The sequence below is a fragment of the Gymnodraco acuticeps genome, unplaced genomic scaffold (assembly GCF_902827175.1).
Source record: "Gymnodraco acuticeps unplaced genomic scaffold, fGymAcu1.1, whole genome shotgun sequence".
Lineage (NCBI taxonomy): Eukaryota > Metazoa > Chordata > Actinopteri > Perciformes > Bathydraconidae > Gymnodraco > Gymnodraco acuticeps.
In genome coordinates this window covers 699864-725130 of record NW_022989810.1, presented here as the reverse complement: position 1 = coordinate 725130, position 25267 = coordinate 699864, and the positions used below count along the sequence as shown (strand labels likewise).

Here is a 25267-nt window from a genome sequence, read left to right as displayed (position 1 = left end):
CAAAGTCGACCCATCACTGGGTCAAACAAGAAAATCATAGTGTTGAGAGAAAATGTGTATTTTGAGAACAGCTCATAGAGTTTAGAATTATGTTGCCACTATGTGAAGTAAAATTAGCGTAAAGAACAAGGAGAAGAACAATAGAGTCATGTGGTTTGGATTACCTCAGAAGGGTCCTTGTGTGTTTGAGGGGAAGAAGGCCGGGTAGAGGATGCAACATTTTTCCCCTGCTTCTCAGAAAGCGACCTGGACCATCCAGCAGAGCTATCTACAGGGGAAAGGAAGAATATTTAGCCCAAAATATGTTCCAAATCTTCTTAAAACAACAACGCAGCAGGAGGACCGCAAAGCTAAGACTTAAGGCAACACATCTGTTTAAATGATACCCATTTCCATTACACTTTAGAATAGTGTCATTTAAATTGTTTATCGCCTTGGGTGTGCACATTTGATGATTTGTCGTAAGGGTGGGAGTAGATAAAAGCAATTTTGTTCAAGTTCCAAAGGTTGACCTTGTGGAGAGCAGGAATTATACATCAACCATACACCATCTCACTAAGGGACACCGAGTAAGTGCGTTACACAAATCATTGTTGTATGTGGCAGAAGTATCTTCAGTTAAACAAAGGCTAACTCAAGGTTGTTGTTTTTGGACAGAAATCATGGCTCAATTTCAACAGCCTCCTTAGGAAAATTACAAGGTCACCATAAGATTATGAGTATGATTAAAAGATACATGTCAAAGCAGTAAATGTAAAACTTGTCCATGCATTTATCTTCAGAAGACTCGATCACTGGACCACTGGACCAGTGTCCTTTACAGGTCTCGCTTAAAAATCAGGCTGCTGCCGCTGATTCAGAGCACTGCCGCCCGAGACCTACGTTTCTGGTCTGATTTCTGTTCTGCTTTACTGTTCAGTTTTGATGCTCCATAATTCTGAAACATACTCCCGGAAAACTGCGAACCTGTGCCAATTAACCATCAAAGCTTAATACTTTTCTGTTTGCTGCTTTTCTTTTAAAATAATGATTCATACCTTTATAAAGCACTTTTGTTCTTTTAGTGTTTTTATGTCTTTTATAGTTTTTTGGTACAATAGTAGCACTATCGAGATAAAATAGGATTTTTTTAGAGACAAAATCTGTCCACTGACAGATGGACATGATTTAGACAGCCGGCAAAGGATTCGAAACCCCCTCTGTGTCACTTTCTGGGTCAGAGGTCTAGGGCCACATCCTGCTGACAAACACTCAGGGTAAAAACAATACCAGCATCTTTGTGACGGCTGGTAAAAACATGTGATGTATAAATCTCACTGTCTTGTGTCACTTTTAAAAACTATTAAAATGGAATCAGGTCACATCATTTAATTAGCATTTTCTGTATCAGATAATGTCATATAAAACAACTTTAAGCGCCCTTAAATGGCATTTAAAAAGTGCAGTCTTCCAAAGACTTATCCTTAAACTGGTGGCAAAAATGTATTTTGCCTCAAACATTTCATGATATTCTATAAAGGCCTTGTTTTATTAAGTATTCTGTTATTATCTTGATTCTGCCTGCACTGCAATTACATTTTAATTAGCACATAAAATAAACTGAGGTGGTAGATTTGTTAAAGGGCCCATGTCATGCTTTTCCGGTTATTACCCGTCCCCTTGTGTGTTATAACTTATAAGGTTTTTATGCATGTAAACGGTCTGCAGAGTCAAAAACCCTCAAAGTACACCCTGTAGCGAGTAAAACTCTAACACAGTCTGCTGCCCAGTGGCGAGCCGTCAGGGCCCTCTCTAATAATATTTGAAAACATTAGAAAATAAACTTTTAAAAAAAAAATATTTAAAAAAAAATATTTTCATTAGTTTTACCAAAATAACTTGATTTAGGCCTAATTGTATTTAAAATAACATTTCCAAAGAAATAAATCCTTCGAATCTGCCTGTTCAGTTTCTGTTGGAATGTGAAGGGTTAAATGCCGTCTCTGCGAGTTATGTGAAGACGGGAGGGCTTGTTGGTCCCTCTCTACATTCACAGAGGGCCCGCTATAGTAACTCAACGAGAGAGTAATGTCAAATGACAGTACAATTGACCAATCATATCTTCCCTCTAAATGGGTGGGCTTTATTTTCGCGGACTTTATGACAAGTTCCGCCCGCTGTGAGGTCTATGCCAGTGTGTTATAAGAGGTTTCTCAATTCTTAAATGTCCCCTCCTCGACTCCTATCCTCGATACTACGTATCTCTCTGGTCGCTGAAATGGGGAATTGAAATTACGGGCCAAATGTTGTATTTACAAGTAGTAGGCTATTAAAAGTAAGCATAGGACACCAAACCAACTGAGACCCGTCTGTCCGCCGCATCTACGCACACACTGTACCACATCCACCTACACACTGTACAACACACACCTACACACTGTACAACACACACCTACACACTGTACAACACACACCTACACACTGTACCACACACACACAGCTCCTAAAGCATAATCAGGCTACAGCCGTTGTGTATTTTATTATGTGAAGCACCAAATGGTTTTAGAAAAATATTGACTCTTTGTTTGTAGATATCTACTAAACTAAAGCAAATAAAGAGAGTAGGCCTGTTATACTGAGTGATATATATTTTACACACTGCTCTGCTTTCTGCACGGACCTCACAGCTGTTCCCTCTGGAAACATCGCGTCGCGATGAAAGCAGTTTCTAAAATAATATCCAGCAGGGCCCAAGGACTACAGACCAATAGCCCTCACCTCAGTGATTATGAAATCACAACAAATAATTCTGCTCCGATTTCTTATCAGTACAACACAAAACAAACTGGATCCATACCAATTTGCCTATAAACAAGGGTGCGGTACGGAAGATGCTGTGGCCACTCTGGTTCACATCATCACTAAACATTTAGATAAACGCAACACCTATGCAAGAGCCCTCTTCCTAGACTTCTCATCAGCATTCAACACAATACAAGCAGACATCTTGGTGTCAAAAATTGCCAAAATGGAAGTAAACCCATACCTTATTTACTGGTATGCTGCTTTCCTCACTAGTAGAGAGCAACTTGTGAAGATTAACAAAACCCTGTCATCTGCCATCACAACCAATGTAGGTGCCCCCCAGCATGGCCGTATCTACCATTGAGGTCACCGAGGTCCGGACCTCGGTAATATTTTCCCGAGCTGTGTATAACAAAACTTGTGAAATAAAATTGCACTAACTGGCATTCTTTGTAGTACTTCCATTTACTGACCATGGGGGCGCTGCATAACTACGTAGCTTCTGTTAAAGCAAACAGAAGAAGACGACATGTATCAACCGTATCAACAAACCTCCGCAGCCCTGTACCGGAGCAGCGGAGGAGTCATCAGGGCCCAAGAGTTCAAAGCTTTTAATCTCAATCAGATCCGATCAGATTTTGAAATCCCATTTTTTGTGATCCAGGATCAGACAAGTCGGCCAAATTTTGTCCCTGGAGTTCAAAGCAATTCAGGATAGGATCACCCTGATCCAGATTACGATTTTTCAAGATGACTAGATCCTGAATATCAGTGCTTTAATCCTACCGATCGCCATTTTGTGGACATGACAAATAATACAAGGAACACAAGAGACCACATTGCAGAGACATCTATTGTCCGCAATTACTTTTGAAAGGTGATGACAGATGATGGACTTTTTTTTTGTTGAAGATATTTTTAATTTAATCTAAATTACATTTGTGATTGACAATCTTTGTTGTGATACTTTTATGAGCATAAACATTTATGTCATCAACATTTGGTTGAAAACAAAATAGGCCACCACAAACGTGAGCAAAAATGGAAAAAATAAAATCTATTTCCCATGAAGGCTAAAAAATTGTGTATTATTTCAGTTAACAAACTTTGCCATCTAATTTAAATTGAAACATATTTTAAAATACATTGTACAGTACAATTTGCTCTGGTAATCCACTGGAAATCCACCCCTCTGGTGGGATCAGGATAATCCAGTTTTTGGGATCAAACTGATCCCAATCCTGTGTTGTCGGTTTGAACTACCCGTTTTGAAGATTTGATCCAGATTAAAGCTTGGATTAGATTTCCTGATCTGATCGGATATCAAAGTGATCCTAATCCTGTTTTTTGGTTTTGAACTCTCCAAAATCCAAATCTGATCTGATTAGATAGGGATTAAACATTTTGAACTCCTGGGCCCAGGTCACTACCGGAGGACCGAGGAGTCGAGGAGGGGACATTTGAGTATTGAGAAACCTCTATAGAGTGGTGCAGTGACGCATCCTAAAACCCGGAAGTAAGCTGCGCATAGCTTCCCTCGACAAAAAAGCAATGGGATTTCTCCATAGGATTTTGGAAAATAGCTGGAAATAAGGTCTGTGGAAAACGAACCTGTTAGATAAATGCACGTTTTGTTCAGCAGGATAATATCCACATGTCTACCCTACTTTTTATAATTTTCTAATCATAAATCTAATCTATAGATTTATGATCGATAGATTTATGATTAGTATAAATTTGTTCATGATGGCTCACTTCAGTGATAGTGATGACATCGTTGCGAAATTATTAACAGAGTCATTTTCAAGATTGAGTTACAATGATAAACTGGAGTGGCAAAGGATCAGCTGAATGCAAGTGCTTCATCCAAAAGGACTGGAGGATGGACTTTGTGTTTCAGTGATTTGATCATCAAAGGTAGGCCTAAGTCATTTTCAATGCGGGCCTACTTCATTCATTTTTAATTGTTACTTTGCTGTGGGTGCCCTGTCATGATAGGTGTTCAGGGTTTCACACACATAGAATATACTTGGGCGGGCCAGGTATATTAATGGCCGCCCAAGTATATTTCACGAATAAAAAAACTAAATAAAAAAAACTATTCGTCCGTGACCACGACGCCATCTGCGATCGATTAACTTGTGGACAATGATCCCTTGCTCTACGCCTCCTGTACCCAGTCCCATATTGGCCATCGGGAGGACCGGAGGATTTCCCGATGGCCTGGCATGTTAAGTGGCCTGCCTCACACAGGGCGACTGGCTGTCTACATGATGTGGCCTGCCAACATGGCCACTGTCATACAGATCATAAATCAAAGCCCTTGATTGGTCTCTGTGTGTCATTCAAGCTCGGGATAACCTCAGCTCAGGGGCCTCATTTATAACGCCGTGCGTAGGAATCACGTGGGAAAGTTGCTTATGTAGTAGAAATCCAAAAAATAGGACATTTTCCGATTCACCAAACATTGCGTACCGGCAAGGAAAGTGCGTACAGCACTTCCTACGCCGGTTTCCCTTTATAAATCACAATCGACTCGAAATGCGGTGCAGCTTTTGCGGGCTTCACGTAACGCCCATATTAGCCTATAAATAGTCAAAGAAATGCCCATTCATTCATTTTGACTGACTTTATGAAGAAGATCGCAGGAAATGACGACAGAACAGCTAAAAAAGACATCTCACACCGTGTCAGATTTTGGTTATTTTGGGGAGGTGGAGATAAATCATATTGTTTGGTGGATGCCGTTTGAACCAGAGTAGCAGCATGGAGGTCGGATCGTCACCAGAATAAATAAATAAGTGGTCCAAAAAAGGTTCATGACAAAAAGAATACACATAGCCTTCCTCAGGCAGTGTGTTTGTACCGGGGACAGGAGACCCCCCCTTGATGAGAAACTGTAAGAAGTGATCGGGGAATCCCTCCGGAGTTGAGTCATGACGACTGGATCTGAATTATGTTTTTGTATTTGGTGGTTTGTGTCCCAGCTGTCGATCAGCTGTGCGCAGCGTCTCCGCTGCAGCAACTCTATATCCACCAGTTAAAGGAAATACAACTAATGTGTTGTGTTATATTAGCTGTACAATTGACCACATATGGTGTTCTTAGTTTCCATACCTCCTATGTTTTACGAGCGACTTATCAAGTCTTAGCAAACGGCATAAAACACGATTAAACGTGATAGTATATAAAACCATGCTCGTATCTACAACCTATAGAAATGCAACACGGCGTCAGTTTAGACGCAATTCTGTCCTCCTGCTTACCGCATCATTTATGAGAAAACATTTCATAACATTAACACAACATATTCGAGGTGGTTTTAAATAACATATCCGTATTTATTTATTTCTCCAAGTTATGTTTTTGTGTGCACTGAGGAGTCTCAAACAGGCGTTTGTTTAATCATTTTAAAATTGGCTTTAATCAATGTGTGAAAATGAATTCTTCATATATGATAAATGAGAGGTAACATTTTATTGATGGTATTATTTCCACATATTTCTCTCCATTCTTCCTTCTGCCAACGGTGTTGCAGTTTCTCGTCTCTCCCGTTGTTGTGCTTAGTGCGTACGCATGGGTTAGAGTTTGCGTGGAGTACCGCACGTTTTCCCATCAAGTTAGTATTTTATAAATCGCAAACATTGCATAGAAACTGGCGTACGGCATTTTTTGAGCGTATATCCCTTTATAAATGAGGCCCCAGGTGTGGTAAAGGACTCTGAGTGTTCAGAGAGTTAACTTAGTCTAAGTTCTCAGTGGGTCTCAAATGGTTTGGTCACCATCTATGTAAACATATATTTCCATTTGAGGGGGTAGTGATTAGTAAAATATGCATGAATAACATTTTAAAAAAGTTAACTAGGTGAAAAAAGGCAAGATACACTTTTCAAACTTGTTGAGAGCTAAAACTAGTCTTTGCTGCTGCCTCAAAGAGGAGCAGGGGGAGAGGAGGGAGACAGGATAGGCTGATTCAGGAGCATAGACACACTTACAGACATTTACCAAAAATAAATAAATAAACAAGTTTCAATGTTTTTTCATATTGGAAATGGGATGTTATTGGTTATGGCCATGATTTTATGATTGTATGAGTATTGAAATGTATACAGTTCTGTTTCATATAGGTGTTTCCATAGATCTAGTCTCTTTATTTTCCCCTCAAAGTGCACCAGACTGATGCATTTAACTCCAACTTACTGGGAGAGCATGCCCCCGGACCCCCCTAGAGGATTTGAGGTCCACCCCCACTTAAAATCACATTGATAGGTTCCTAAATACATTTTCCATTTTTTTTAAATAGTATGTCCATATGTTTATTTGTGGGTAGTAGATTTATACTATAGGGCTATCACTATGGGCCCTGCCTGTACCTGTTCGCTCTGCCATCGCGTGAAGGGTCTGCTAACAAGCGACCAACAGAAAGGTTAATGTTAATGTTGTTGCACGTCACCTCAACCCCCACCAAGTATATTTCAGATCTGTGGGAAACACTGGTGGTTATATAAATGGTGTTGTTTTGTGTGGTAGAGGGTCGCTGTCATTGATGTGTTTTGCACCCTGGGCCGTTTTGATATTCCGCTGAAGTATACGCTGTGATGTAATAACTCTTCTTTTTTTCGAGGGAAGTGGGGGGTCAGAGGGCCTAGGTATAAAAGTCACGGCTCGCCACTGATGCTGCCCCAAAACGCCTCGTTGGAGATTTCTCATTTTCCATTGTTTTCTTCCTGGGTACTGTGACATGTGAATACCCAGAGGCCACACCCTCTGCCAGCATTTCACGAAACAAAGCTTCACAAACCTTTCAGCGATTCATGCCGGATATGTACAGCGTAGGGCACTGAAGAACGATGCTGTTCCTACTTTGTTTGGACCAGCGGGAGATTCGGGTACACAACCTGTAAGTATTCATTGTTGTTTGTGTATTTATGATGTTTAAAACAAACAAGGTATCTACCACGACTGTTTAAATGGGTAAACGTTTTTCGGGTTTGCTAAGTTGGGATCGCGGAGAAATGCTCTCCGCAGACCCATTCTCACCGCGTTATAAAACTTTTTCTTACTCAATATCAAGCCACACTTATTGTTTTTACTTCGGCTGTGAGTGTTTGTGTGCTCAGGATGAGTTTTGCTTGTTCTCGCTGTATCGCCGACCCGGGAGCCTGTCTGCTCCTCGCAGCAGCGGCGAGCAGCAACGAGCCTCTCAACGGCCCAACCAATCAGAGCACACTGGGCTCACAGGGAGGGGGGTCAGGAGCTCCAACAAGCCGTTTAGGACAGAGAGTGAATACACATACTATACAGAGATGCTGTTTGAGAAACCAATGTGAGTTTGGAAAATTACACAGTATAAATCTATTTTAGTATACCTCATCAATGGAATTATGATCAGTAGAAATGGACATGACATGGGCCCTTTAACAAAATGCAATGATACTTTTGGTGATATGGTGACAGATAGAGACTGACAAAGGCCTTCTTTTGATTATTTTTTAAGTTGTCCTGCTAACTAAGCTATCGTTTTAATCATATTGTTGGCTTTCCTAGCCAGGTCTCGCTTGGAAAATTATTTCGCAAAGGATAAATTATCGCTTTGTGATGGACAGCAAAGGAGATAAGCTAGAGGCAGTAAGGTATGCTTGCCCTTGCTCGGTTCTACATTTACAGTAATGGGTTGGAATGAGGTCCCATGTTAATACCAAATAAAGATGGTGACAAAAAGTTTCATCCTTTCCTCCACTGGTTATTCAAATGTTACCAGCCATCAGTAAACTCACCCGCGTGTTCCCGGTCCTGGCTCTGGATGTGGCTCTCATTAAAGTTGCGGGTCGGGCTCTCAGACCTGAGGCCCCCCGGCTCCACCTGGCTCACAGTGGAGCGCTGACTCCAGGACCTGACTCTGTCCGGGGCCGCTGCCTGATTCAAACCCGCTGAACTGTTGCTGGGACTCGGCATGTGGTTCTGGTTCTGGTTCTGGTTGAGGGCCTGGACCACATTGTGCTGCAGCATACTGAGGCACTCCCCCAGGCAGCTCAGAGTGGCAGCTGAAGTGGCCTTAAAAAGGAGAAGGTCCTTGTCCAATGGAAGGAGGAGAGAGATAAAAAGGACGGTGAGAAGGGGAAACATTCACATTTTAGTTTCAGATTTTTCTTGGTTTATCATCTATGAGTGTGAGGGTTCTACAGTACTGCAACACTACGTGGTGTTTGTCCACCGCTTTATAGTCAAAACTGCACCACCAATTGAATCAGAGATACAGGATCTCAGGATTTAATGGTAAATGGATTGCACTTATATTGAGCTTTATCAGGTCTTTTCGACCCCTCAAAGCGTCGCTTCATAGCTTTACGAGTAGCGAGTCGTTCACCCATTCACACCTCATTCATGCAGAGCAGTACCACTTGCTCTCCCATTGTTTCTCAAACTTTTTCATACCAAGAGGCGCTTTCATACTGCGGTACTTTTCCCACAAAGGTTCATGTGAACTTAGTTCATGAGAACTCTTTAGTTCTCATGAACTAAGTACAGATCGCGTTCACACTGGAAAAAGTCCCTGGGGGTGGATTAGGCAAATGAAGCCGCTGACGTCACTTCTTCTTCTTCTGCTTTGGGTTTACTGGCAGGCCGCAAACCACTTCACGGCGTATACTGCCGCCCAAAGTCCCCGGCCGGAAGTCCCCGGAGTTAGGGACTGGCTTCAGTAGAAGCTGCTGGGACTCCCAGCAGCTTCTACTGAAGCCTTCCGAGTAAATCGCCAGAACGCCGACACCTCCTCATCTCCACCACTCCCATGTTTTATTTTGTGTTGCCATAAGTTAGTCTCTCTGCGTTTCTGCGCTGGGTTAATGCTAATGCTAATAATGCTAATGCGAGGATAATAAAATGGCGGCTTCACAAAACTTTTTTGGGAGTTTTACGGGGCGTGGTTTGCAATCCTTCCAGCCAATCAGAAATGTAGCTCTTTTCTCACAAAAGAGCCGTTCGAAAGTCCCTGCTCTCTAGCAGGGACTTTCAAGGGGGTAAAAAGGTTCACATGAACTAATTTTAGTACCGGCTCTTTTTGGTGTGAACGCGATAAAAGAGTTCACATGAACTAAGTTCACATGAACCTTTGTGGGAAAAGTACCGCAGTGTGAAAGCGCCTAAGGACCACTTAACCAATAAGAAAACACTCACGGACCACCTAACTCCCCAAATATCCAAAAACCATAGGCCTGCTCACCACTCCAACAGTACAACAAAGTACAGCCTAATAATAACTACAGCTTAACTTCTCTATATCGCCTCGTTCACACATTAAATCAACAATACAAATACAACTACAGATTATATAAGCATTTAGTTCAAATGCGATTAAAAATGCTCAGGTTTTACACCTCATATAAAATTTAGACTACATTTATTACTGAGTTTATGTCCGAGCCAACAGACTCACAGATCGTTGGCTACTGAGAGAAATGCAAAATGCATGTAGTACGACACAAGCCTCCGCTGTGGATTTTCAAAACAAAATACAGTAAAACTGTGGTCGCATGCCCAAGTTGAACTCTCTGAGGTCTAAGCCATATTTTCACATGTTAGGCTCGCCTGGGCTTTTTTTGTAGAAATGCTATTAAAATATGAACCTTGGTGACCATCGGGCTGGCCTGCATGGTCTGCCTGCACAACAAAATTAAAAAAACGTTTATGCAGCCCCAACAACAGCCTCTGGTCATCAACAGAGATGGGGTCGTTACTAAATAAAAGTAATATATTACATATTACATATTACTTTTTTAAAAAGTAATATATTACACTACTTCGTTACTCTCTACATAAAGTAACTCGTTACTTTACTCGTTACTTTACTTGTTACTTTACTCGCAGGGCCGGCCCGCCCCTCCCTGCAGGCAGATCACGCAGACTGCTAAAGTTTCAAATGTTCTCTTTAGTTCAGTTTCCATAAGACTGATCCAGATCCTGAATGTTTTCCTATCTGACCATGGTTGTCCTCTGTCTCCTGCTATCTGTATATTTTGCGCAGTCTATCTCTGCTCACGCTGTTGCGTCGGCGTGTTCTCCTGCGTGTTGGCCATGTGTTGCACTGGAACCAGACTGGAACACACCGCAAAGACTTCAGCCGAGCACGTACGAACTGCGCATGCGTGAGTGGCAATAACTCTCCTTACCAGCAGGCGGCGGTAGTGTGTATTCGTCATTCAAAACAGGCAACAACCGGAAAACAGAGAAGAAGAACAGACTACGTGATATAAACAAACAACAAATAGCTGTGCGTTAGCTTCACCTTAGCATGTGTTCTTTGCAGGTGCTTGTTGAGGTTTGATTATGACTGATTTTAGTAAGTAACTAAGTAACGCGTGGCGGGGCAATGTTAGTAACTGTAGTGTGATTACTGAATTTACTTTGTAACGCGTTACACCCAACTCTGGTCATCAACAGACTTCATGCAATGCTTCATTGGATGCATATATTAGATACTAATCTCTATCTCACTCCTAAAACATCTAAATCTACTTTTGTTGGTCTGAAATTTGTAATTTCAGACCAACATAGCTGCAGCTGCCCCGGCCGAGATTTACTTGACCGACATACGATACAACCAAATCCCACACAGTGGAACGCAAAGTCAAGCTGCTTTGAGCGGCCTTATTGGCTGCTGTGAGTCGTCAGGTAAAGTCTCACAATAGGTACCGCTGGAAAGCTACAGTTCCAGCGATTCGGTGGTTATCTGCATGATATTTGTACTCCTTATAATCGAAAAGATCGGATTAAATACGTAGAATATGCGCACTTCGACATGGCGCTGCGAGCGTCGACTCCAGAGGCTCTTACTTTGAAACCTTGAAATGCGGAAATGTCGTCATCAGCAGGCCATCACGTGGTTTCCGAAAATAACCGAGTGACACGAGCAGATTTAGGTCGAGACCTGGCAGAAAGTTTGTCTCAAAACTCTGTAGCCTCATCCCAATACCCCTCCTCGACTCATCTCTTCCCCTCCTCCGGGACTTGACCCGGAAATCGATCAAGACACGCCATTTTGAAGGACGTCCGAATAGCTGAAATGCACACGGAGGAGTCGAGGAGGGGTGAGGGAGGAGGGGTGCGGGAGGAGACGAAAGGGAGGATACACGCGAGCAGACTACACGGAAGTGTTTTCACTACTCGCGTATAAAAGCCCCGCCCCCACCTTTACAGCTGGTCGATTTCAACAGAGGAAAACCCACAACTGGAAGATGAGTGGAAAAGCGTCACATAAATGTATAAGTGCTCACAGCTCCGTGGGAATTATTATGTGCAATTCATTTCTAAAAGGCTTTCACATTACTATAATTATATTTTTATTTAAATCTAGGCTACATTTTACAACAAAACGGAACAAAAAAGCAGGACCAACCATCAAATATTGAATTCCTTGATTAACAAGAGAAAGATTCATTCATTTAAATAAATATTTAACAATTAATGGGCCGGTTCTAAGGGGTTATTCAGTTAAGCCCGATGAGAGGGGATACAGCTGTGCACATGTCATCATTAACAGACATCGTTTAAAAGTGACGTTTGAGTGAACGAGGACATCCCAATTAATACCTGAGGACTCCTCTGTCCTCGCGTCACCTCCTCGTGTCTCTCGCTCGCATCTTACGGAGGCGGAGCTAAGACGCAAGGAAGGGAAGCGAGTGAGGGAAAGGAGGAGTCGAGGAGCGGTATTGGGATGAGGCTCCAGTGTGTAAAAAGACGATCCACAAGCAGAGATTTGAGATCCACAAGCAGAGATTTGAGATCCACAAGTGCATTTTTGGTTGACAAATACAAAATGGATTCACAAATGCCTGATCGAAAGTTGTCAATGTTAAAGAGATATTCACAAATTCCTTTAGTTTATTTGTAAATTAATTATAGTATTCACAGATCTTAGGGTTAAGTATCTTGCCCAATGTTGACTGCACGGGCTGGGATCAAACCAACAACCTTCTGGTTAAAAGACTAACACAATCCCTCGCAGCCACAGTCACCCCTTAATAAGAAGCACTCTTTAGTGCACAAGTCATTTCTCAAATTTAATACAGAGGTAAATCCCAGGACAATAAAGTATTTTGTATTTCATTATAATGTATCGTATTATAATGTAATGTATCATACCGTTAGGCATCATAACGTAACATATCGTATCGTGTCGTATTGTGTCGTTTCGTAATGTGTGGTATCGCAACATGTCTTGCAATGTATCGTATCGTGTTTTTTATTTGTGTGTCATGGATTGTCTCATCCAAAATGGGACTTCTTGTCTTGCATATAGAAAGCATCACAAAAAAATCAATGGTATGCCCTCCAGAAGCACAAGTAACTTTGATTGATTGGTCACAAGGCGTGGAAAGAGTGAGTGGGGTCAACGAGGGTATGAGAAAATTTGATTTGAAATGAACCGCATCAAACAATAACCTTGTCTTGAAAACGCTGTTCTGTATTCAATTCAAAAAGGCAGAGCACAATACCACGAGCAGACTTTAAAGAGTTATTGGTTTAATATAATTGGATCATGCATTATGCTTTTCATTGGTTACTTATCTAATTACCTCATCCAGGGAAGCGAGGGGTCCACCTCGGGGGGGTAGGGACTCTATAGAGTTGACCAGGATCTTCTGCTGCCCTTCAGCCTGGATCATCACCTTCACACAGACACAAAGAACAATTTCATAATCAAGGAAGCAAAAGCATCATGTAACCAACTTGGGGAAGCAATGACTTGTCACCTCTTCTTCCTCAAAGCAGTAATATTGAGAGTTGATGCTGTGATTGACACTGCATGATTCTGGTTAGACTCTCGCTCAACATAAACAGTAACCGCCTCTCCAGAGATTGTAGGAGACAATAAACCCTGGTTCTGCAGAGATTGAGATTAAAGTCCAGGAGGAATTTGAGATGTGATAGAAGTGGGAAGAGGGAGCACCACAGTATGAAGAAAGAAAGGAAAATGTCGTTCTTTCTTCTGACATGGCTGCTGCAGAGCAGAGGCAATGAGAAGTCACAGAGTGTTTAATCATGTTTGATAATGAGTCGTGTTAAATTAGTGTGTGAGATGAGCTGAGATCAATGTCTGTCACATGCGCACTCATACTTATGAGTTCAACAGCAACTAAAGCTTTTTCTTTATCCCCCGTCAGGACATTTGACTGCCTCTAATCTCCAGTCTTAGGGGCTCAGTCAAACAAATTCTACATACTATTACATGCTGTGTATATGAAACCACTGCAATCAGTGCAGCAGCAAAGAAACCCACTGCAGATTGTATGTTGTATTAAAGGTGGGGTATGTAATTTATTTCAGAAACACTTTTTGTTATATTCCATGGAATGCTCTTAACGTCCCGATAGCAATGAATATATGAAATGCTTTGACAATAAATACATAAAAATATCATCTGTGGAAGCCGTAGCGCTGTAAAAAGCACGCCCAATCATCTGAGCCGGCCCGGCTAAAGTAACTGGATGGCCTACCTGCCTGTCAGCCTTCCATCTGTGCACAAACTTATCTCGTGCCCTCATTGGTCATGTGCGCGTTCGTGTGTGTTGGAGGAGGGGCTCTGTAAGGAAGTGGCAGATTTTTTTCGGTTGTGTATTTTCAAATTCTAGCGCACTCGAGCTGGTTTCTCCAAAATTACCTACCCCACCTTTAAGCTTAATTGAAAAAAACAAGATGCAGCTATACTTGTTTACCTGAAATGATTTGAGTTTGTTTTAATGCTCACATGTTTTTATGAGTCCAAATTTGTGGTGGGTGCCAATGTATATTATAATGTATGCCCCCCTGTGACTGAGAGGCACCATGTAGTGTGAAATTGGTCGGGTTAGTTTGGGACTGTCTCCAGCCCTTAAGAAAAGCAGCGTTGGATTGTCAGTCTGTCCGTTATTCCAATACCTCGGTCCAGGGCAAGTTATAGACAACATCTGCATAGATTCTCAAGTAATATTCTATGAATGTTTATGGTTCTTGGAAGGTAATTATTCGAATTGTGGGTCCCCCGTTTTCTTTTATCTACCAAAACCATCAGGTTAAAATGCGCTCTTGATGGTTGTCAATGCTCCCCCAAGGTTAAGATACATGACTGATCATCCACTTTTCAGTGTGAGGTGTGCCATGAGCTCTGGGAGAACATCAACTCTCCCAAGCCAGATCAGAACGGTTTGAAATGAAAGAACAGACTTTACACTTTCAGCAAGACTGACAATCAGGCTTTCGGAGTAATGGATTACAGGTAACAGGATTACATAATCAGGACCAATAACCAACCAAGGTAACCCCCCCCACACCTTATCACCTGAATCTCCTCCTGGAGCACCATTAGATGCATTCACAACGCAGTACTTTTCCCACAAAGGTTCATCAGAACTTAGTTCATGTGAACTCTTTAGTTCTCATGAACTAAGTACAGATCGCGTTCACATCGGAATAAATCCCTGGGGGTGGATTAGGCAAATAAAGCCGCTGACGTCACTTCTTCTTCTTCTGCTTTGGGTTTACTGGCAGGCCGCAAACCACTTCACGGCGTATACTGCCGCCCAAAGTCCCCGGCCGGAAGTCCCCGGAGTTGGGGACTGGCTTCTACTGAAGCTGCTGGGACTTGCCATAAGTTAGTCTCTCTGCGTTTCTGCGCTGGGCTAATGCTAATGCTAATAATGCTAATGCGAGGATAATAAAATGGCGGCTTCACAAAACTTTTTGGGAGTTTTACGGGGCGTGGTTTGCAATCCGCCCAGCCAATCAGAAATATAGCTCTTTTCTCACAAGAGAGCGGCACGAAAGTCCCTGCTCTCTAGCAGGGACTTTCGTGGGGGTGAAAAGGTTCTCATGAACTAATTTGAGTACCGGCTCTTTTTGGTGTGAACGCGACAAAAGAGTTCTCATGAACTAAGTACTCATGAACCTTTGTGGGAAAAGTACTGCGGTGTGAATGCGCCTATTGTGTTTTTGTTTTTTTAAACCAAACATTTCTCAGAGGGGCGTGGCCAGCAGCAGCTCATTAGCATTTAAAGCTACAGACAGAGAATCAGCACTTTTGGATCAGGCCTGAAACAGAGGGGATTATGGGATGATCTGTTTGGTATTTGGAGCCAAACACTTCAGAGACATGTTTGTATATATCTGACACCTATAATATATTGTTGAAAAGAGTATAATAGGTGACCTTTAAATAAAAAACATCTTGTCAGTAATTATTTTCTCTTGTATTGATTTGCATTGCATTTGATATTGAAGTAATCAAAATGTAACAAAGTAATCAAGTTACATTACTTCTATATTAGGTTAATAAATTACAATGTATTAAAGGTTACTATTAATTGTAACAGAATACATTTTTAAAGTAACACTCCCAACCATGTATACATATATGCTGGCCAAGGTGCAGATATATATATAAAGAGATCTAATTATGTCTTTTTTATCGCATTCCTTGTCACTCTCTCAGACACTCTCACACATACGAACAGGCAGCGCTCAGATCGTGCTGCACTCACACGCCGCGCTCTTAGGGGAGAGTGAGTCATCAGCGCTGGGTTATGAAAAAGCAAGAGGAAAGCTATTACAAGACACAATGCTGTCACAGCTCAAATCAAGTATGCATGCAGACTTCAGAAACAATTAACTGAAACTCTTTTCATTCATATGCACCTTATGTGCACTTTATGTGTAGAATTACAATGTTCCTTATAATCTTTGAGGATACGGATAATAGTGTGTAGTTGATAACTAACTGGGTTTGTTCACTGATGTTAAGACTCTACTGTACTCGTAATTGTTACAAATATATTTTTGGATGTATCTCAAAAGTAAACACGATAGACCAATGAACCAGGAGACAGGGACATGCATTAAGGCTGTGACTAAAATCTGAAATAAATTACATTTTACCCTTTTATGTTTTAGGATTTGTGATAGCTGATCATTTCTTAAATGCTTAAAAATGTCAACCATTTGACCTTCATTACAATACATCGGATGTTTTTTTTACTGTATTTGTAGTCTATAAAGGGAATAAAGTATATGCAAATGCATACATAATTTGAGTTAAAGCCAGTTACAATTACTACGCTGCTTTAAAGAGTTGACATTTTGTCTGTGGCGGATCATGGTCCCAAGGCCCGGGATGATCCTGGTACTTTTTTTAATCTACATTCTCTCCATTTTGGGATCATGCCACACTGAGCAACTATGGGGCCTGTCTACAATGCTGTATCCAGTTCCCTTTACACATCCATGGTTAATGCTTTGCTCTCAGCCATGGGAGGCAGGAAGGGACTAATACTGATGTGGAAAACTTTGATCCATTTCAATTAAGATGTTTAGAGCCATTATAGTGTTTTTGTTTTGGTGTGACACTTTGTTCCCTTTACTCTGCCTTTGCTTAGCCAACAAACCCTGCCTGCCCTTACCTACAGTACTGTATCACACACAGGTATAATATCCAGCCTCTCTGGATATCTGCCTCTTTATTATAGGAGCAATTTTCTTCATGCTGGGAGCTTGTATCTGTACATAAAACAAATGTATCATGTGTACTTCAATGGCCTGTTTTCCCCTCAATTTGTTTTGTCTCTAAGAAAGCAAATCACTCTCTAACAGGAAAGGAAAATTAGACAATCACTTCCTGTCTCTCTTCCAGAGAACCAAGAAAGATTTATTGCTTTATAATAATATAAAATGAAAATGCTCATGTGATACATAATCACAACAGCGGGAAAAGGAGATGCAATAGAACATCTTCGAAAGTGTATTAGATGTTTGTGGAAACATAAAAACACCCATGCAGACGTTTCTCTAGCAAGTGATCCCAGACCTAAACTAGGCTGAGAAAGGTTGGGACAAAGATAGTCATAAGAGTTGGTTCCGAAAGCATTGAACAAAATAAAAGTTAGGAGGACTTGTTGACATCTTCTAAGCACCACCTGTAAAAATCTAACAAAAATAACGCATACACCTTTTTTACTTTTGGATTTACCAAAAGCAGAAACACTATTGTGGGATTATTTGGAAATGTCATCCCTTTTGTCTCAACGCTGAAATAAAGGCACTTGAATATGGAGTTGAATATGTCATGGCCTCTTTCTTTCTCCGTTTCTTTGCATTTAGACCTTTAGCAGACACACTCCATCATCTTCAGTAAATGACTCATCTAAGGCTCAGCAGACAATGTTCCTAATGTTCAGAGGGCAGACAGCCAGAAGTCAGCCAGGCAGTCAAATCAATTCCTTAACTCGACCTCATATGTAAGCAAGTGAAACACTTTTATATTAGCAGTCCTTCTATCATCCCAACCTGTGAAGCTCTTGCCCTAGAAAACCAACATTTAAAAAGCGAGTCATGCAATCACGCTGCACTCTCACCTCTATCCGAATGTAATACAAAATGTATGTTTTTCACATAAAAGTGATAATTGCACAGTAAAATTACAAATAAAAGTGTCTGTATTGCACATTGCAGATTTTCCAACAATCAACACCACAGAATTTATTTAAATGGTTAACTGTTTATGTGATTTAAACTAGTGATCGGTCGGGTCGAGTAATCCAGGAGGTTTTTTGTGAAGCGAATATCGAGGCTTGTATCGTTTTAGGCCAGGAAAGTCATTGATGCCTCGTTGCCCGTCGATACCATGTGACTGGTTCAGATTGGTTAAATCCACTGATGCTTAACAGTTCTACAACAAGTCACTATAATAAAGATCACACTGTTGAGATGTCCTGTCTGCCTGTTTCACACTCTTTGAGGGTTTGTGTTAAGCAAATTAAGCCTTGAGAAATAAGTATTTTACAAACCAATTGGCTGGAAAGCTTGAAAGCTTCACAAAGCTTCATCTGACATGTTTTAGCACAGTTAACACAGGAATTTTTTTATATTAATAATTTTATTTGTCTTTGGGTCACCCTGGCCATTGGGGGAGGTTCCTTCCTGGTTCAGTGTATCCTTTGGCTGAGGGTTGAAGACTGCTAAATACTGAAGCAGCCATTTGGGCCGAACCATGGGATTTCATGTCAAGGGGGGGGGGGGGAATCAGTCTTTTTTGTATGGTCTTTTGAACTGGTTTGGTATAAGGTTTGGCCAAGCTATATATCTTCAATTTGTTGTTATTTTCTGTTGGCCTCTTTTAAAAGGCACTAGTTAGTACGTTTCTTCTACCGCCCGTCTACAGAGACAAAGAAATGTAGGGCCATTGCCAAAGGCAGAGCCAGAAGGAGAACATAGAATTCATTTTTTTTCCATTTGTCACCATGGGGAAATAAATGTCTGTTTTTAAAAAACTATGTTGAGAGGTGAGGGGGTCCCCTGTGCGTCATAATACATAATAACCCTCTGTGTGCAGCCATCAAAAAGGAATGAGGTTACATGGTTGATGCACGCTATCCTTGCCAGTGTACGGCAACAAACGTGTTGGTTAAAGTGTAGCTATTTTATAAAAGTACAGTTTCAAAAACAGTTCCAAAAGTGGATGAAAGGGGACCTATTATGCATTTGTCATGTCTTTTATACATAAACATGTGTCCTCTCTGTGTAAAGAGATTCTGAAAGTTTCAGAAAAAAAGATTCGCTCACTTTTTGTCCTGAACCATTTGAATAAAAACCTGATTTTGGCGACTTTATGATGTCATAACGATTTTTTTTGGCTTGTGTAACCTTTAGCCAATTAACCAACCAAGGTAGGTTCTGAGTGCAATCATGTAGTTTGAACAGAAGCATATAATCTACCAGCAGGGGGCTTCTTGAAGAAACATGCTCTTGAATAAAGATAGGAATAAAACCTGTATGTAGAGTGGTGCAGTAATGAGTCCTAAAACCCCCAAAAAGACTAATCATTAACCACTTCTGGTTCCCTTTTCTTGAATGATATGCTATTTTGAACGTGTTTGCGGATAGAAGGCTGAAATAAGGTGTGTGGTCAACACACGCTTTCACATTGCTTCTACAAGATAAAATACGTCAGTAAAAACTCCACTTGTGAATGTCCGAAGCATCTATGTGTTGGTGCACACGACGCGAGTCCGCCTTTAGAATAATAGTGGTGATGCGCAACTATTCTGTGATGTAGTGCGTTTATAGCCTATCATTAGCTTTTTACTTCCGCCCATTGCATTTATGCTTGAAAACGTACAAAGCGGTGTTTTTAAGTGGAGATTATGCGTTACGTATCATAAACTAGTGTTGGCCACAAAGCTTCTCTGCTATGTACTGAAATCCGGGGAAATCAAATTGCTTTTCGACGAGGGACCCTTTGTGATGCTAACTTCCTACAAAGTATGTCAACACTGCATCAGTCTATAGGGAAGCAAAGAAGAGGATCCATATGGAGAGGCACAGTATCAGGTTCAGGGTTAGCAATAAGGCACTCACTTTTACTTTACATTTACCACAATGTATGGTGTGTGTGTGTGTGTGTGTGTGTGTGTGTGTGTGTGTGTGTGTGTGTGTGTGTGTGTGTGTGTGTGTGTGTGTGTGTGTGTGTGTGTGTGTGTGTGTGTGTGTGTGTGTGTGTGTGTGTGTGTGTGTGTGTGTGTGTGTGTGTGTGTGTGTGTGTGTGTGTGTACCTTGGCGCTGCTGTCAGAGTGGCGTCGGGAACACAGCTGGAGTTGAGTCATCCATAACTCTTGCTCCTTGGCGTCCAGTGCTATCAGGAACAGAACACAGAGGCACAGAATCAATGTGAGTGTTTCCTGCTGTCTGTCCCTGGGCCGGGAAATCAGCTACATCGAAGGTTATGTTTTTTTACTGTGCTTTAACTGTTAACCTGTTGGTTAGGCCCCAAGCCTGTTTTTCAGGCTCGGAAATGACATTCCCAGAACAAATGAATATCTTTACTTCTAAAAGGGGTACATTCATCATCTTTTTCTCAAAGCAATGATAAACCTGTGAGTTGGATGTAGAAAAGTCAGAATCAATATAGATGTTTTTATTTTAAAGTCAATTCAGATTGAACATAGTAAAACAATTTAAATTATAGTTTCCGTCCAAAAACACCCCATTACTTATAGTGAAAACCACCCTTGAATGATGGGATAGTAGACTAAAAGCTTTAGGAATCCAAACTATAACATAATAAGTACCCTGTATCAAGATTGATGCAAAACAAGTTAAATGTGACCTTTTTAGAGAGATTTAGAAAGAAAAAAACACTTCTGGGTGGATTTGCCATATCTCTGGAACCCATCGGTCGATTTTGATGATTGACACCACTTTTGAACCATTAGAGCCAATAGAATCGAGGGGAAGTTCCTAAATCCATCTAAACATTACCATTGGTGAATGAGTGATGCGTAGCCAGCATGCCCAAAACCAGAAGCTCTCATACACTCTCGTAGCTCTCATAGCAGCTATATATGAAAACTTCGGTTATTGCCATAAATGTCATGATGGATTATCAGTAATCATTTCAAAGTGACACAGACACATTGGATTAACCTTCAGCAGCGTTGTATGCGTTTTAATGCCATTGAACACAACTTTGATCAGAAAACAGCAAAGGTAAGACGTATTTGCCGTTTTGGCTACGTAAAGCTAAGTTGTGTGTTGTCTGGTTTTGCCTTCGCTGCCCTGAGTGTTGGAGTCGTGGAGTGATGATACTTATACCATTGGAATCTGTGGAATCTCAGCTTTCATATGATATCTTGTTTGTGCCGATCCGATTAAGTATAACATATTTCTACATTGAGTTATGTGCTAAGTGCGTTAGCACTCTTTCGCTTAGTGCTCATTCAGAGGCTTGGCGTTAGAGTTGTGTTTTGTTTAGGTAAAAATTGTTCATATCGTCAGGTAGCTGAGTTTCTTCCCGTTAAGTGGGTATGACACATTAATAGGTTGTTAAATGTTAAGAAGCCCTCAGACGCTGTTTCTTGCAAGATGTTGCGTTTAACCTCTTAAGCCCTGAGCCTGTTTTTCAGGTTTCAGGCTCGAAAATGCCACTAACACAACAAAGACTATATCTTCACTTCTAAAAGGGGTAAATTAATAATCTTTTCTCTCAAAGCAAGGTTACATCTGTAATTTGGGAACCATCAGTTCCATTTGAACTTTTTCACTGTAAAAATCATTTTATTACTTAGAATGATCACTATAGGTATTCATTCCCTCAAAATACAACTGTTGTGAAAAAATAAAATAAAAAACATACTCTGTTATCCTCTTAGGCCCCACGGACCCGAAATCGCGTCATTTGCAGGAAACAACGTCTAAGGAACCTTAATATTTAATAAACTATGAATATTTTATATCCATATAACGGGAAAAACTAATTTAACTGATCTTTTAAAAAAACATTTTTTTAAAACACACAATGTTAACAGTGAGCCTCTGAATTAGCCCCGAGCGAAACATGCTAACCTATTACTGCACCGAAAATCACTCCTAGCTCCCTTATTACTTATCCTAGCTGCACATCCAACACATTGTTTATGATCGTAAAGACACAGAATCTAACGGTGCCCACCTCAACACTGAAAGATACAAACTCGCGACGTTATCAACAAAAACGTACATCAAAACAAGTGGCGCTAGGTACTAACATGCGCTAGGCTAACATGGCTTACCTTGGTCTTTGTCTGGTCTAAACTGGTCTTCAATGGCATTAAAACGATAAAAAACGATGATGTAGTTAATCCATAGGTTAATATCCAATGTGGCTGTGTCCCCTTTGAAATGTTCTGATAATCTATAAGCAATAAAACTGCAATTCCGTTATCTGCTGTCCGCTCTGTGCTCCGTGCGCTCTGGCTCCTGCAATTCCTGCTTCCTTACGTAGTAAACAATAAGTAAAGTCTGCTGCGTAATGTGCTTACGCTGGCTGGCATTCTTTATACTTTACGCAGGACCATATCTCTGGAACCCATTGGTCGATTTGGGTGATTTACACCTTTTTCTTAACCATTACATCCAATAGAATCGATGGGCAGTTCCCAAATCCACGTAAACATTACCATTGCGGACATAATAGAGAAGCAAACGAAGCATATCTGAAAGTACAAGCCTGGACGGCAAAACTTTATACCCAGTATATTGCCATAAATATGATGATGGATTATCAGTAAAAAATTCTACGTGACACTGTGAGGGATTAATTTTGTCTTTACTTAAGATATTTGACCTTTCGGCCTGTTGACGTTTACGACGAAGCCAAAGTCTGTTATCTGTCTTAAGGAATGGGAACTGTCAGCTATTGCTGCCATTATCAGTTTTATGACCGGTCAACTCTCGGTCACAAGAGCCATAAAGTCAAATAAGTAATTCAGTACCTCCAGGTGGTCACGTACACCTTCCCCCCAATATGTGAGTTGACTCTGAGTGAAGCTAATTAAAGTTCTGCCAAGATGAGAAGGGATTCAGAATTGACATGGCAACCCACCGGTGCAGTCAGAACTTTCTGCTGCTGTGACTTGTGATATGAATTCTCCGGCCGATGCTTGTAATAAACTGCCAGTGTTTGACATCAGAACTCCTGCTCGTCCCGTGTCTCTCTGAGTCCTGACTCTCCATTGCTACAGAAGTTTCCCTTACAGACACAAAGACATTGGATTAACCTTGAGCGGCGTTTTTATTCCGTTGAACACAACTTTTGATCACAAATCAAAAAAGGTAAGACGTAATTATTGTAATATTTTTGAAACCGGATGTTGTTTACTTTCTCTTTTCTGACTGATAGCTCCGGGAATTCGGGGTCGTACAGTGATGACATTACATGTGTGGAATCTGTGGAGTCTCAGCTTTAATCGGATATCTTCTTTGTGCAGTTACGATAAGTAATAAGGGCATTTCTACCGTGAGTGCTGTGCAAAAGTCCGTTAGCATTAGTTAGCATTTTTTCGCTCCATGCTAATTCAAAGGCTTGGTAATACTCTTGTGTTTCTTTTAGCTAAAAATGGTTCATATTGTCAGTTAGCTGAGTTTCTTACCGTTAAAAGGATATGGAACATTAATAGTGTCATAGATGTTAAGAAGCCCTGAGACATAGTCTCTGGGGGGACCCTCGGGCTTAAGAGGTTAACCCCCGGGGGCGGGGGCTTAACAGGTTTTAAAGGGGAGGTGTGCTCTAATTCAAACTTTTCTAATTGTCCACACATTTCTTGAAAACACCCAACACATCTAGCAATTGATCCTACTAACAAGTATTGTGTGTAAATCCAAAAGCGATAAACCTATACAGTATATATATATGTATCTGGGCTTTCTCTGGGCTGCTTCTTGGAAACTATCATGGACTGAACAAATTCTCTTCCCTGCTCAAACAAATTGCTACTTGTACTCTTGTTTATCTTAATTAGTGTAATAACATAAGCTCTGCTATATAAATATTGCTCTGCCTCCATTACAACTCTGGCACTAACAACTGTTTGTAATAAGGCCTCTCTGATGGAACAGATTGTAACAATGTGTTTGATAGGAAATGTAATATTGCATTATTAAAGTTCCTGGTACATTGTCCCTGCATCAGAAACCAGACAACAAAGAACAAATAGCGGTCTGGACTGGTTTATCTTTGTTTTGCTGCTGATGAGATGAAAGCTTTGGAGGCTACACAGAGGAGGGACAAACATAGCTGATCTGGATTTAACACAGCCTCGCTAAAAAGCCATCAGTGTGACAAAGAGAGGGAGGAAGAGACAGAGATGGACAGGCGAGGAAGCATGTGAACAGGAAATCACAGCTGTCACATATGGAGATTAGCAATTCATACAACTCTGACAGTCACACAGGAATACTTCGGCCCTGGAGCACTTGGTATCTGAAAGGTGCCAACAACACATTTCAAGGACTGTCTTCTTTCATCTCACTTTGCAAAAAACACATAGGCATATCCTCCCTCCAAACGATGCATAAAAACAAGTCCATGTATTTGTGACTTTAAAATTGAGTATTGTACTTCATAATTATCAGACTGTACCAAAGACACTCTTAAGACACTTAAATTGATTAAAATGTGGCGTCACGCGTATTGACAAGAATGAGGAAACATATCATATTACTCCTGTATTGGCTGCGGTGCAGTTACTCCCTATCAAATCCAGAATAGAATTTAAAATTCTCCTTCTTGCCTACAAGGCCTTTAATGGTCAGGCACAATCTTATTTTAAAGAGCTCAGGCAAAACTTGACCTTTTGGAAAGGTAGGCAAATGCCGTAGGCCACAAAAAGCTATAGACTTATATTTGGATTTAGATATGAAAAACATTGATTTAAGTTACTATTCTTACTCATTGTTCCCCAAAATAACAGATCCAATGATACTCAAACACAAATTTTTAAATGTTTAACTGCCAGAAAAATGTAACAGGTGATTGGCTCCCAACATGATGCATTATTATTCATTTAACTATGCAACATTGTGTTAGAATTGAAAGCCCCACCTTAAACAGTTGTTAAGTTAAATCAGGTACATTGTGCTGATAATGCTTTATTTCAATCTCCACTTGAAGCACTATTTAGTATGACTTTTACTTAGTGGTATA

The 25267-nt window shown here is 40.8% G+C and overlaps 1 protein-coding gene across 3 annotated transcripts in view; it reads right to left on the bottom strand.

Moving 5' to 3' along the window:
* Positions 1–25267, bottom strand: part of LOC117554069 (oxysterol-binding protein-related protein 10-like) — an 84875-nt gene that overhangs the window by 47886 nt on the left and 11722 nt on the right. For all 3 annotated transcript variants that reach the window (XM_034228298.1, XM_034228305.1, XM_034228313.1), the window contains exons 3-6: positions 20361–20440; positions 13359–13451; positions 8562–8856; positions 165–268 (exon numbers count right to left, since the gene is read on the bottom strand). In XM_034228298.1, coding sequence (XP_034084189.1) covers positions 165–268; positions 8562–8856; positions 13359–13451; positions 20361–20440 — 572 coding nt within the window. The remainder of the gene's footprint in view (positions 1–164; positions 269–8561; positions 8857–13358; positions 13452–20360; positions 20441–25267) is intronic.